Below are 13,306 nucleotides of genomic sequence, written 5' to 3'. Positions count from 1 at the left end.
TACTAAGAATCGAAAGACTTATTGAACATTCTTGAATCCTAGCATTTTCTTCTCGCCGGAACATTTTATATACTATCCAGAAAATATGAATCATCGGAATAGTATTTGTACACTACTAAAAACTAAAACTATATTTTTAGAATGAGTAAAGAAGTGTATAGAGATAATAGTTGCTTGAGAAAGCTTGATATACAAAATTATGAAATAAGGTGGGTATTAATAGATGTGAAGAAGGGACCTAACAATAATTAAAATAATTATAAAGAAAAATATTAAAATTTATTGGAGGATTGTGATGTCATGGATGATGTCAAATCAAGACTATTGATGTCATGGGTGATATCAAATGGATCTAGATATTCCATGGTTGGTGAGATTAATATTCTTATTTACGGAATATTCTTTTTTGGAGCTACGTTTGAAGAAGATGACTTCCTAGTTAGGATCTAATGTCTTCTATTAAATTGTAGCTCTTGAAGTCTTCTTTCATATCGTTTAAGAATCAACTTTTTTGGAGTAATCTATAGTGAGATACGAATTTTCTTCTACAAATACTTCATTTGGTCATAACACCAGGTCTTGCAAGGATTAATTTATTTGACCTACTTAGCCTCCGAATCTTAAGATATGATTTCTAAAAAGTTGTGCATAATGATGTTGGGGTTATTAAAAAATTTGAATCACCTAATTTATACCAACCTATGAAAAGTTATGCCTAAAATACAAAAGCAATATCATTTTCATCAAGAATTGGAATACCATATACAACGTTTTTAGGGGGTGTTACAATTTTAATATCAAAGGGTGGTCAATTTAATCACTGAATTGACCCCATATAAGGACTCTAAGTTATTCCAAACCCTCATTCTCAAACTTAGACTAGAAAACAAAATTCCTTCCTCTCAAAGTTCTTACAAGGCTTTCATCTTCCAAGTCTAGGGTTCCACATCAAGATTCTTCAAGTCTTCATTCTCCAAGCTGCATTAGAGCTTTATTCCCCAATGTATGTGGGTCTCATTCACAGGTACTTCCAACCATGTAACATAATTATTTTCCTAAACCTAGCAACTCAATTTTAAACAATGAATTCTGTGAGGTTTCAAGTCATCATTTCCAAATGTATAAGTTATTCAGCATTTGAAGTTTTTATACCTGTCTTAATTTGTATTTGCTCTTAATTGCATAAAAGCTTTGAGGTATTGAAGGTGTTTATATGAAGAAATGAAAAGGAGCTTGTAAAGTCTATTGGTGGGTTGTTTAAGATGTTTTAATTGATGTAATCCATTACCCTCATGCATTCTAGCATTTATATAAATGATTTGAAAGTTGATTGAATAGAACCCACCTAGTTTCACTATGTTTCAATGAAGTTTGAGTTGAAAGCTTTGAATCCAAAATGAATGTTTATAAAAGAAATGTCTATGATCAAGGAGAGTCTTATGAAATGAAAGAATGATGAAATGATATCAATGAAGTAGACGTATGTTTGGACACAAATGGATAATGTTTTGAATTTCGTAACGACTCTTTCTCTATGATGTTTCCCTTAGTACCATTTTCCTTTTCTATTTCCTCTTATTGTTATTGAATGTCATTACCTATGAAAACCTAAACGAATGCTAATAGGTTTTGGTGTGGTTCCTCTAGGTGTCTGATTTGTCATGTTGCATCTAGGCCCTAGGCTTGGGTCGTGACATACATGATCCAATCCCACTACCAGGTAGACAAATGTACAAAGCTACTACAAAATGAATAGAAGTTCCAAACTAAACAAAATAAGTACAAACTTGTCTCAAATACAAAATACCATCCAAAAACTATATACATATGGACATAAGTCAAACTAGCACACCATCATCTCACCGTGCATCTCCGGATGTCCTATCATCTATATGCAAGATCAATATTGTCGGCTAGTGCTGGGATCTACATCAAGAAAAATAAATATATAGAGTTGCATGAGTATCAAAACAATAAGTACCTAGTAGGCATCATATGTTGACTGAGCTAGGAAAGAAATTACATAATGAAAAGAGAGCAATTAAATAGTAACTAAGGGTCACAAATATAGTACCAATGAAAAGAATCTAACTATGCTCCTTGATAACCTAACAGGAATAGAATGATAAGGTAAATCAGCTAACTAACCAATTTGATCCCCATAAGCCCAAAAGGTACACTCCCACCCAATAAGACTAAGTATGATTCAGAACCAAAATAACTGGCGCCGACTCGAACTGCGATGAAGGCACCCCACAAAACCTAATAGAGACAAGATGTCAAGACTCAAAGGCAAATAATAGAAGTATGCCTAGACTAAAATTGTGGCTAGATAACCAATATATGCTCAAGCCTCGAACCACAACTAAAAGAAGTGTGTTGGACCTCGAATCATTGATAGAACACTTCGAAGGTATTCATAGTCATACGATCATCATCATAAGAGGACATACCATAGAACAAAGACATCTATAAATTTAGAAGGGACCCACTCTAGGTCAAAACCCACAAACTGATCCAACATAACCAAGTACACGAACATAAACAATATGACATAATATTCATGACCAACATAATAAGAATGAACTAACTTAAAGCATTTCAAATATCATATAAACTAAGGTCAAGCATCATAATTTCATAATAAAGTTTTCATCGTTGTATATAATGTGAATGTGGGATAAGACCTTTAACAAACATCTTAAGACCATGCGATCTCTAACATGAAATTTGATGTAACTCCCACATCGAGAAGAGAGATCGCTACTTGCCAAGGTAGACTCCATGAGAAACAACTTTTACTTTGTGAGGTATATGTTGATCCACTAGCTAAGCCATGAAGGCAATCTATGAGGAAAACATAGTTTGGGACTTTAGATTGCTACTAGGATTCTCTTTGGTAACTAACTATGTTACTCGACCAAACCCACCTATATGTCCTCTTGGTACTTACCAAAACTAGTAGTCACTCCACCAGTTGTTGGAGATATAAGGATTGATACATAAAATAATTTTTTATTTAATTGATAATCATATAAAGAATATGATATTTTAGCCATTTGCATCAAGCTCAGCAATGGCTTCTTTATTTATTCATGTTTTGGGAATTAATTATTTGATCGTCTTGCATTATCTTTCCACCCCAAATTGTGTTATAAATCTGAATTGTGAGCTTGGGGTGACGCTTGAAACCTATTTTTGGGTTAAATCCTGAATTTTGTATGCGGGTCCCATAATTTTCGTTATAGACCCTGAAATTGGTCTATTTTCAAAAATTATAAAATTAGTGTCTAAATGACCATATCGATGTCGTGGTTTTGTTTTTGACAGCATGGCAGGTTCTAAGGCTGTTCGAAAGGGAAAAACCCTAGCACAGTGATTTGAAGCACGTGTATTTAGCCTATATGTAGGCTACGATTTACCTTTCTTTAGATTGAGATGAAATGTGTGAAACCATGTTGATATAGTTGGAATTTTGGTTGGTTAGTTTAATTGTATATCTCAGGTGTTAGAATTCATGTTTTAGGCTTGTTATCCGATTTTTTGGGTATTTAGAAGCATGTGTATCTTGTCATTATTCGTTAATGTTATAAGGAGATTTGAATGAGCATGTTGTTGATACTGTGGAGTATGTTGGCCTTAGTATAGGATGTAAATTTGTTTTAGATTCCCTGGCGTCGCTCCGGAGGACTTAGATCCTTATAGAATGATGAAGCGGGCTAGTGTCTAGTAATTTGGCCTTAGCTAGGCGTTACACTTGCTCTTAAAAATACCCTCATCCATAAATTGGTATAATCGTGACTTTCGTGATGCATTGGCAACACTAAATTTCGTGATCGTTAACTTTAGCTTTGGTTGATATTTTGAAGGTATATCCGTTGACTCATTTGGGAAAATATTTTCGGTATTGTTGTATTCTAGTTGGGAAGGAGAATATTTGTCATCATGGGATAAATTATCTCTGAGCATATGGGTACCCAGTCCTAGCCTCCGTTCAAAATTATCGGAGAGCATCCGGGTACCTAATCGCAGCCACTACCGACTTGCTAGTTGACGAGCATCCAGGTACCCCATCCTAGCCTCAATCATATTGATGTTTTACGGTGACCATTTGGGTATCAAATCTCAGACTCGACTATACCGATATATTATGGAAAGCACCTGGGTACTCAGTCGTGACCTGGGCTACTTTGAACATTCGGGCGAGCATCTGTGTTCTAGTCCTGGTATCGACCCCTAAGGCACCCCTAGTTCGTTGACTCATGGAGATTTTGGGCTTTGGAAATGTTACAGTTCTTCAGTTTTTGACATCACAAAGTTTCGGTTCCTAGCCTTGGTAGTTGTAGCTATTCTATGTACTCAATGAATTTTTGGGGGTTCGTTCGGGTTTTTATTTAATTTGTGCACAAGTGTCTCGGCTGGGCTTATGGGGGCTCAGTTGGGTATAGTTAGCTATAGTTCTCATAGATAGAACTCTTTTCCCTTTTGATGCTTATGTCTATTCCTATTTAGGCTTATTCCTCTTTTTCATATTATTTCTACCTTTTCTGCTCAGTCGACCTATGATGCCTACGGGTACTTATTATCTTGGTACTCATACTACACTTTGCATCTACTTTTGTGATGCAGGACCGAGCACCAGCTACCGCCGTGGATAAATTGAGCCTGTTGTAGTCAGCTTCGGAGACTAGGGTGAGCACTTGGAGTTTTTGGATAATTTTAGTCTCCTTCAGTATGGATGGCTCGTCTTTTGCCTTTTGAGACTATTCAGTTGTTGTATATATTTTTGGTCCACTTTCGGGACTTGTACTCCTCTTTTATATTGTAGCAGCTCTATACTTGTGACTTTCAGGTTTTGGGAGGGATCTTTAGTTGTTTATATCATATTTTGGTTTACTTCCGCTTATTCTTCCTACCTATATTTATAATTCGCCACTCTTGTTTAGCTTCTTCCCTCAAACCCATTGCTTGGAGTTATGGGTTGACGGATTGGCTTACCTACTGGTAGGTTATAGTAGGTGTCATCATGACCTGAGAAATTGAGTCGTAACACCAGAATAAGAATTATCAAAAATGATCAAGATTTTCTCCCAAAAATTGAGTTTTTGATATGTTGGAAATGAGAGAAAATGGCTGGAAATGGATCTTAAAAGACCACACTACCAGGACCCCTATTGGCCTTCGCGAATACGGAGTATAATCAACTTGACCTCCGCGAACGCGGCCAAGGGCTCGCGAATGCTGAGAGTAAATTAGAGGTGCACCAGCAGCTGTGCTAGTGCATTTCACCAAGGGGCAAAAGTCCTTTGATGGGGGCTCGAAACTCGTTCGGAATTCCATTGACACAAGTGAACTATATTACCCTACTGAAAATGGCATTTTGGACTCAACGAAATCGATGAATTTTTCAACGGAGGTCGTTTCGATGAAAAGTTGACGAAAAGTCAAAGATTTCCAAAGGAAACACATAAATCACACAAACGGCCTAACACTCATTCCGATCACCTCAGGAACCGAACTAAAGGTCATTCCAGATCAAACTTGGCATTTCGTAGCTAACCGTTCAGAAAGAAATTTCACCTGAGCTCGTTTACTCAAAATGTTGACCGAAGTTAAATTTGTCCCAAACTTTAAAGTTAAAATGACAAATCGTACAAACTCAAAATAAATACTCCAAAACCCAAACCAATCTTCCTCCTAGACCAAAATGGACCTTCCGGAGTTGATGGAACCGTTAGAATTCTAATACAATGCCCGAATCTCTGGATGTTAACTAAAGTCAACTATTTCAAGTCTTAAGCTTCAAAAAGGGTCAAACCACCTCAAAACTCAATTGAATACTTTGGGGAGCGTGCCACATATCCAGACATCACATAAGAGCTATAAAAAAGTTAGAGAAAGAGGTAAAATGGTAAAAATACGTAAAAATATAAAACTAACCTTGGAGGTCACTCCTATTATCATTGGGGAGCATTATTGCAAACAGACCTAAACGAAATCTGTAGATACACAAGCGAAACTTTCAATGAAGCTAAAGTTAAATATTCCACCAATGAAAAAGAACTCTTAGCAATTGTTAGAGGAATTAGAAAATTTTCGGCATTCCTATTACCAAAAAAAATTGTTATTAGAACTGACAACCCACAGGTATCAGGTTTGATATTCAATAAACTCCCTTTTGAACCACAATATAGAAGATTACATAGATGACAGGTACTATTGTTATTTTATTCTTTCAAAATAGAAAATATTAAAGGATCTGACAATGTTTTTGCAAATTTTCTCTCAAGAAATGTTCTGAAACTAGTTTAGCAAAAACTTTCCTAATAAAGAATTGGAATACTAACAATATTAATGCTTCTGTTATCAATATTATAGGTGATAGAGAAGTGCTGACACATTACAAGAAAAATGTAGAAATAATTTTGGGATCAAAAATTGTTTCTATAAAAAATCTATATGCTTATGATAAACTAGAAACTGATTTATTACTTGAAAATGATTTTATCCAACAGTTTCAAGATTATCATCAAACAATATATATGGTTAGCTTTAAAACTCCATGCAATCACTTTATAAAAATTTCTATAAAATAGAATCCAAGTTTTAAAAAAAAATGAAATTTTCAACAAAAGATTTTTAGATAAAACAAAAAATTATTCTTGTAAATGTCTCAATCTTGAAAAAATAAAAGACAATTTGTGTGTGTATATATATAGGCATTGAGAGTGGGAGTGGAAATACAGAATCACCCTTTAGAGTAAACACTTCGTTATTTTGTTTGGATTTCGTTAGTCAAAGGACCAAAAACACATATATTGCTTAAGTGAAGGTCAAATGTATATGGCCAAATATCACAAAAACTAAAATACAAATAATGGAATAATAATACAAGAACTAAAAACTATTGTTTTCCCAAAACATTACTTCACTGACAATTACATATTTTCTATTTTATCTAAAACGTCCTCGGAACTCAATTTTAGGGGTGGCGCCACCCCTGATTTCGGTTAAAAATCTGTATATACATATATACAGTAAAACTTCTATAAATGTATATATTTGGAATCGAAAAAAATATTTATTTGTCGAGATTATTAGTTTATCGATAAATACATAAAATATTTATTTATTAATAAATAAATATTTATTATTTTAGAGAGTATTTTGCAGTATTAGTCATAAGAAAGAAAAAAAATATTTGAATTAAGAATTTCAAAAATTTAAATCTAGAAAATTAATAAATGTAGTCTTTGCATATTTATTATTCAATATGTAATGAATAATGATGATGAGAATGATCCTGAACAAGATGATAATAACATTGTCTCACATGTATGGTCAAAGGAGGCATTTCAAGCAATGACTACATTGTCAAACTATTTGGTACAACACGAACAAAATATTCAGATAATTGTATTTGCTCCTCAAAAAGTTAAGGATGAGATTAATTTTGGTTTTGGTGGAAGAAAAAATAATCAAATATACAATCATATTTTAAAAAGAATAATTATTGGTCTAATATTATTGACTGATTAAATATATATAAATTCTTGATGTATTCTAGTAATTATTACTTTATATTTTTTCTGAATCTTTAATACTTTATTTTTAATTATTATCTAATTCATTTAGTGAGAATATTATTTTAATATAACTGGCCCAAGTCGGGATCAGAGAAAAATATTCATTTAGCGAGATTATTACTTTAGTGAATATTACTTTATCGAGGTTTTACTGTATTTGTATATTTATTTTATAAAGAAAGTATAAATACGTGGCACTCTTAAAATTAATAAGTCTTGTAGTGTCAGTAGTTAAAGCTCAAGTTTACCACCGTAGGAATGCAAGTTCAATCCTTTTTGCGGGTTATACTTTCTTAAAACCTTTTTTCCTATGCAAGACATTGTTAGCGGATTTATTATAAAAATAATTGTGAATAAATAGATAAAATATTAATTAAACCAATAGAACAAGTCTAAATTTTGTATGCAAATTTGCTAATAAATATTAAGTATTTTCTTACTCTATGTTGGAGTTTTTGCCATAGATTAGTGTTCAAAATAATGTAGCACTCGGAGATTCAAAATTCTGGATCCGCCTCTGATATTTTTATATAAATAAATTGAAGCATGGAGTATTTTCTTTTGCAATAATTTCAAATATATACAATAAACTAATTAGTTTACAATAAATATAGTCATGTTTTATTTACATAAAAATAACTAAAAACCATAGAAAATATACGATGACTATACAATATACCTTGTCAAAAATTCATAGAAAATATATACTAACTATACAATATAGATTATTTATATCTGAGCTATATACTAAATATACATTATAACATATTCTATACATAAAATATGTACTGAATATATATTAATATACACCAAATATATATAAATATATATATCAAAAAATTATTTTTTTATAATTAAAATGAACGGATGACCGCCCTAATTATCTTTTTTTCCTTTGGGGGAAATATGAATGCCTAAATTATGTGTTTGTATTTGGGTGATTAGTTAAATATTTTTGTAGACACATGTAAAGAAAGTAAGAAACATCTGGAATGGTGTAGTTATTTCCATTTACTTGTAAAGTGTTGGAAGTTTCTTGCAGTTTTGCCCATTCTAAGAAATCTCCCAATATTTTCCGAACTTTCAAGATTCTTAAACCCTACACCCTTTTGTTTCTCTTTATATATATATATACTGCACCATCGAACCCCCAACTTCATCTCAATTAACAAATTAACAAATTATAAAACACTAAAGAAGATCATCAAGATTTAAGGTACATAGAATGAGGATGATTAGCAAATTGGCATTGCTCATCATTTCAGTTGGTTGCATTTTACAGGTGTCACCACTAGGCGCAGATGGCTCATCACTTTTACCATTAATCTTAGACCAAATGATGGGCAGCAGTCCTGCTAGTACATTTCTTGATCCATTCAGAGTGTTAGAACAAATACCATTTGGATTAGAAAACAGGGAGAATCTGCCACTTTCAGTAGCGAAAGTGGACTGGAAAGAGACGGGAGAGGGGCATGTGATAACTGTAGACGTGCCAGGATTGAAGAAAGAGGATATAAAGATAGAGATTGAAGAGAACAGGGTGTTGAGAGTGAGCGGAGAGAGGAAGAAAGAAGAAGAGATAAATGATGACAAGAATCATTGGCATTGTGCTGAAAGGAGTTACGACAAGTTCTGGAGACAGTTCCGTCTGCCTGAGAATGCTGATATTGATACACTGAAAGCTAAGCTTGAGAATGGGGTGCTCACTATTTCTTTTGCTAAGTTGTCTCCTGATAGAATTAAGGGTCCTAAAGTTGTCGCTATTGAAGGGAAAGACGACTCCTCTTCTTCCGCCGTTAGAGAAGAGCTCTGATTTTGATGGATTATTCTGTTTTCGGTTCATAATCTGCTGCTTTAATTTCGTGTTTATATATATATAGAGAGAGAGCATGTAACAACGGGGGTAATGTGACCGGCCTATGTTTGGTATATGTGATATGTGATGATGAAGGAATGCTAAATGTAATCGTAATTTTATATATATATATATATATATATATATATATATAATTTTAATTTGAGTTTTTCTGATCCTTCTCCGATTGATCCCTTTAATAGATTAGTTCAAATTATGGGATTGATCCCTTTAATAGATTAGTTCAAATTATGGGTTTTCACGGAAAATTGAATCAAATCGAAGTTTAATCGATTTGATTTTGATTTTAAGTTAAAAATATTAAAAAATTGAATTGAGGCTATCCAGCATTGCTTTTTGTAGAATTTGTGGAATTTTATTAAGTATGTTATTGTTATTGTTATTTTTATTGTTATTTTTGAAAAGCTTATATTCCTCACTAACTTGATCATCTCGGGCCACAAGAAAGGGATATATTTAACCATGGATGCTTCACTAAATTGTTGTAGATTTCATGTATCACTCGGTTGAAACTTACTTTTCCACCATAGTTCTGCTTATTCATAGCTCTATAAGCATCGAGTGGTATAAGCATCAAAGCTCTATAAGCATCGAGTGGTATAAGCATCAAGTGGTTCCTTTTCATAATTACAAAGCAAAGCCTACGATCTATCAATCCTAGCCATTGACTTCTTCTCTAACTTACCACACAAACTACATCTACTTACTATCTCGTAGTTACAATTAGACATATTACCTCAATTCTAACATAATGAATACATAACCCCTCTCTCTATATATAAATAAGTTACACTGATATATTTCATTATCCCCTCTTTTCCGCTAAGACAATTCTAAATTCACACTTTTAATCCTGGATCATTCTACTAATTATAAATCATGAAATCTCAAATCACACTATTTTTTAGGTGTCAATACTATCTAGAAATTTGGAACATACTTTCTCCTTTCATAGATGTTCTATGTAATAAAGATTTCAGAAGAATTTGAATGCATGTCATATTTTGGCTCTACAACGCAATTAACAAAAATAAGGAAGATTTTGGATTGAAGAATTAAAGCACATTAATAGGCTCATCTCAAGCCTTTTGTGTGATATCTGAAATGCTTATAGTTCTGAGAACATCTTATCAGTAGGAATTGAGCTTTACTATCTCTGTTACCTCGAAGATGAGGAATAGTTAAAGGAACAAGAACAACGCACGAATTTGCACATGTTTATTAAGGGATAGTTCTGTCGCACGATCTCAAGAATGAAAGAAGGTAAAGTATTTTCAAACATCTTGTAGACTCCTTATAAGTGTGGCGCGTTTCACACTCATAAAAAGAACTCTATTAAATGCGGCTTTTTCAGAAATTCTAGGACACTTAAATCTAGTGTTTTGATATTAAGTTTGTCACGATTTGAGTCTACATCCTAGCCGTGACACGGTATTTGAAGCCATGAGTGGTCCGAAGCTAACCTTTGGCATAAGACATCAAACCATATAAACTACGTGGTAGCTGGAATATATACATAAAAGGTCTTATTAAAAAGATAACATATCCACGAAGACTGAAAATTAATATCTGAAACAAGCTTTTAACATCTGAACCAAAAGAAATAAGTTTGTCGGGACATAGCTCCCGACTATCATTGCTTAGTAAAATAAATAACTAAACTACTCCATGAAGCCCCTGAATAAGGAGGACTTACCCACTGCTGACTGGAAATTTCTGCTACCTTACTAACCATGTATCTAAAAATGAGCGTCGGAATCTATATCATAAAAAGATTCAGTGCAGAGAAAGTATGCATTAATACATTCAGTATGAAAGGAGCATCAGCATACTAGTATAACTTATCATAAAGGAAACAGTGGAACAAGATTTTCAAAAAGCATATACATAATGAGAATACTTGAAGAGAAAACAATTGGAGTTCATGTCTAAATACCATTCAAAATCTTCTTTCAAAAGCATATATGTAGATGAGTCTATTTCATTGATCTTACATAAACATATACATAAAGTAGCACACTTAAAATGACCCTAATAAGCAAACAGCATATCATAAAAGGTGCATAAAACTAGGGAGTTTCTTATAACCGACATATGGAGTTATTCGGCAAAGCGGTATACTCAAGTCCTATGGAGGCACGTACTTATGGGACTTAGGGATTGGTACTAAAGGTACACAGGCGCTAAATGGAAACCTTTATCGCTAAAGTCTACTCGGTGCTAAATAATACTCTCAAAATAACATAAATACATATTAATGCTCATAAATATAAAAATTATTCATATATCTGAATCATATGTGAGGTTAAGCTCAAAATTCATATCTTAAATTATAAGTGAGACTTAGCTCAAAAATCATATCTTGAATCATAATAGTTGTGAGGCGGTGGTCAAATATTTCTTTCATAAATATATCTTTACTTCTATGCATATGATTTAAACATGAGCAACTTGCTTGGAATCATGCATAACCTGTAAATACTCAAAAGTAGCTTTCATAACTTCATAAATAATCTTGACACTTGCTTGGAAAATCATAATCATATAATAAAACATATTGTTCATAGTAATTCAGTGAAATGCATGAGAAATCTTTCATAAAAACTCTAACTTTGCATAAAAATCATAGCTTGAAGAAGATTGGGTAAAACACTAGATTTAAACATAATTTATTATATAATCAAAATATTTTAGGCATGAGAGTGAAAGGAATACTCTCATTGAAGCCTTACAGACCTGAGAGAACGAAGCTTGACAGAAGAACTTGACCGAAAACCTTGAAACCCTAGCTTTTGCTTTTCTTGCGGTAGTTTTTGAGTTGAGAGAGTAGAAATTTAGGAGTGAATGAGAGGTTTTATTAATGAAAACTGATTTCCTACACGTTTAGGTTCATTAAGATAATCCCCCAAAGATTTTTAGGACAAAAATACCCTCAAAAAGATGAAAATCAATGAAATTTGACCATTTGAGTCATCTGGGTGACGTACTATCACTCATTCTGTGAAAAATAGTCCAAATATGTTCATTCTACCTAAGTGTGACGGCCAAATCTGACGACATCACATTTTTTGTCGAACACAGATAGCATACAACTTTTCTTGTAAAATGGTCATAACTCTTTACTTCGAAATTGGATTGATGCAACTTTGGTGGAGTTGGAAATAAGACTCAAAAGATCTTTAAATTGATAGGTCATAGTCCACTTAATTCTCTATATTCTAAGAGATATGATCGTTTTAAGTTGATCCTTATATGAACTCATGTGCAAAGATAGGAAAGCTTTGCACTTGGCTTGGTATTTGAGGTTTCTTATCACCGAAACTCACATTTAATACACTTTAAATACTTAAGAATTAACCTTAACATACATATCCAACTTAGAAACTTTCAGGTTCGGGCCTATACACATACGGAGACTTGTTTGAACCTTTATAGAAATTGCAGGGCGTTACATTAAGGTTGTCGGTATTTATAAGTTATAAATTAATATTTCACTTAATCAAAGATTAAGTAGGATAAAAATCTTAATAATTGTTGCACAAAATTCAATGTAGGATACAATCTTCTTACTCAAATTATTTTTTTCGAAGGAGATAATAATAAGCTATTCTTTTATAAAATTTTCCCATATTCTACACACAATCTCTTTCCAACAAGCTTTTATTTCTAGATCAGATGATCAAGGAGACGAAGAATATTGTTACTCTGAGTTGATTGTTCATTATTTTCATCAACAATCATATCATCACTTTCATATTAAGTGAATATTCCACACTGCTTTGATTTTCATGAAAAAAATTATGTAATACTACACAAGCAACTACTATTTTCACCTGCATGTCTA

At 32.8% G+C, this 13,306-nt stretch overlaps 1 protein-coding gene across 1 annotated transcript; it reads left to right on the top strand.

Annotated features, from left to right (window-relative positions):
* Positions 1-8,583: 8,583 nt before the first annotated feature.
* LOC129903262 (22.7 kDa class IV heat shock protein-like) lies at positions 8,584-9,565 on the top strand. The gene has a single exon (XM_055978769.1). The coding sequence runs from the start codon at positions 8,812-8,814 to the stop codon at positions 9,397-9,399; it is 588 nt and encodes a 195-aa protein (XP_055834744.1). The 5' UTR covers positions 8,584-8,811; the 3' UTR covers positions 9,400-9,565.
* The last annotated feature ends 3,741 nt before the right edge of the window (positions 9,566-13,306 follow it).

Source organism: Solanum dulcamara, chromosome 9 (assembly GCF_947179165.1).
Source record: "Solanum dulcamara chromosome 9, daSolDulc1.2, whole genome shotgun sequence".
Classification (NCBI taxonomy): Eukaryota; Viridiplantae; Streptophyta; class Magnoliopsida; order Solanales; family Solanaceae; genus Solanum; species Solanum dulcamara.
This window is presented reverse-complemented; position numbering and strand designations above follow the sequence as displayed.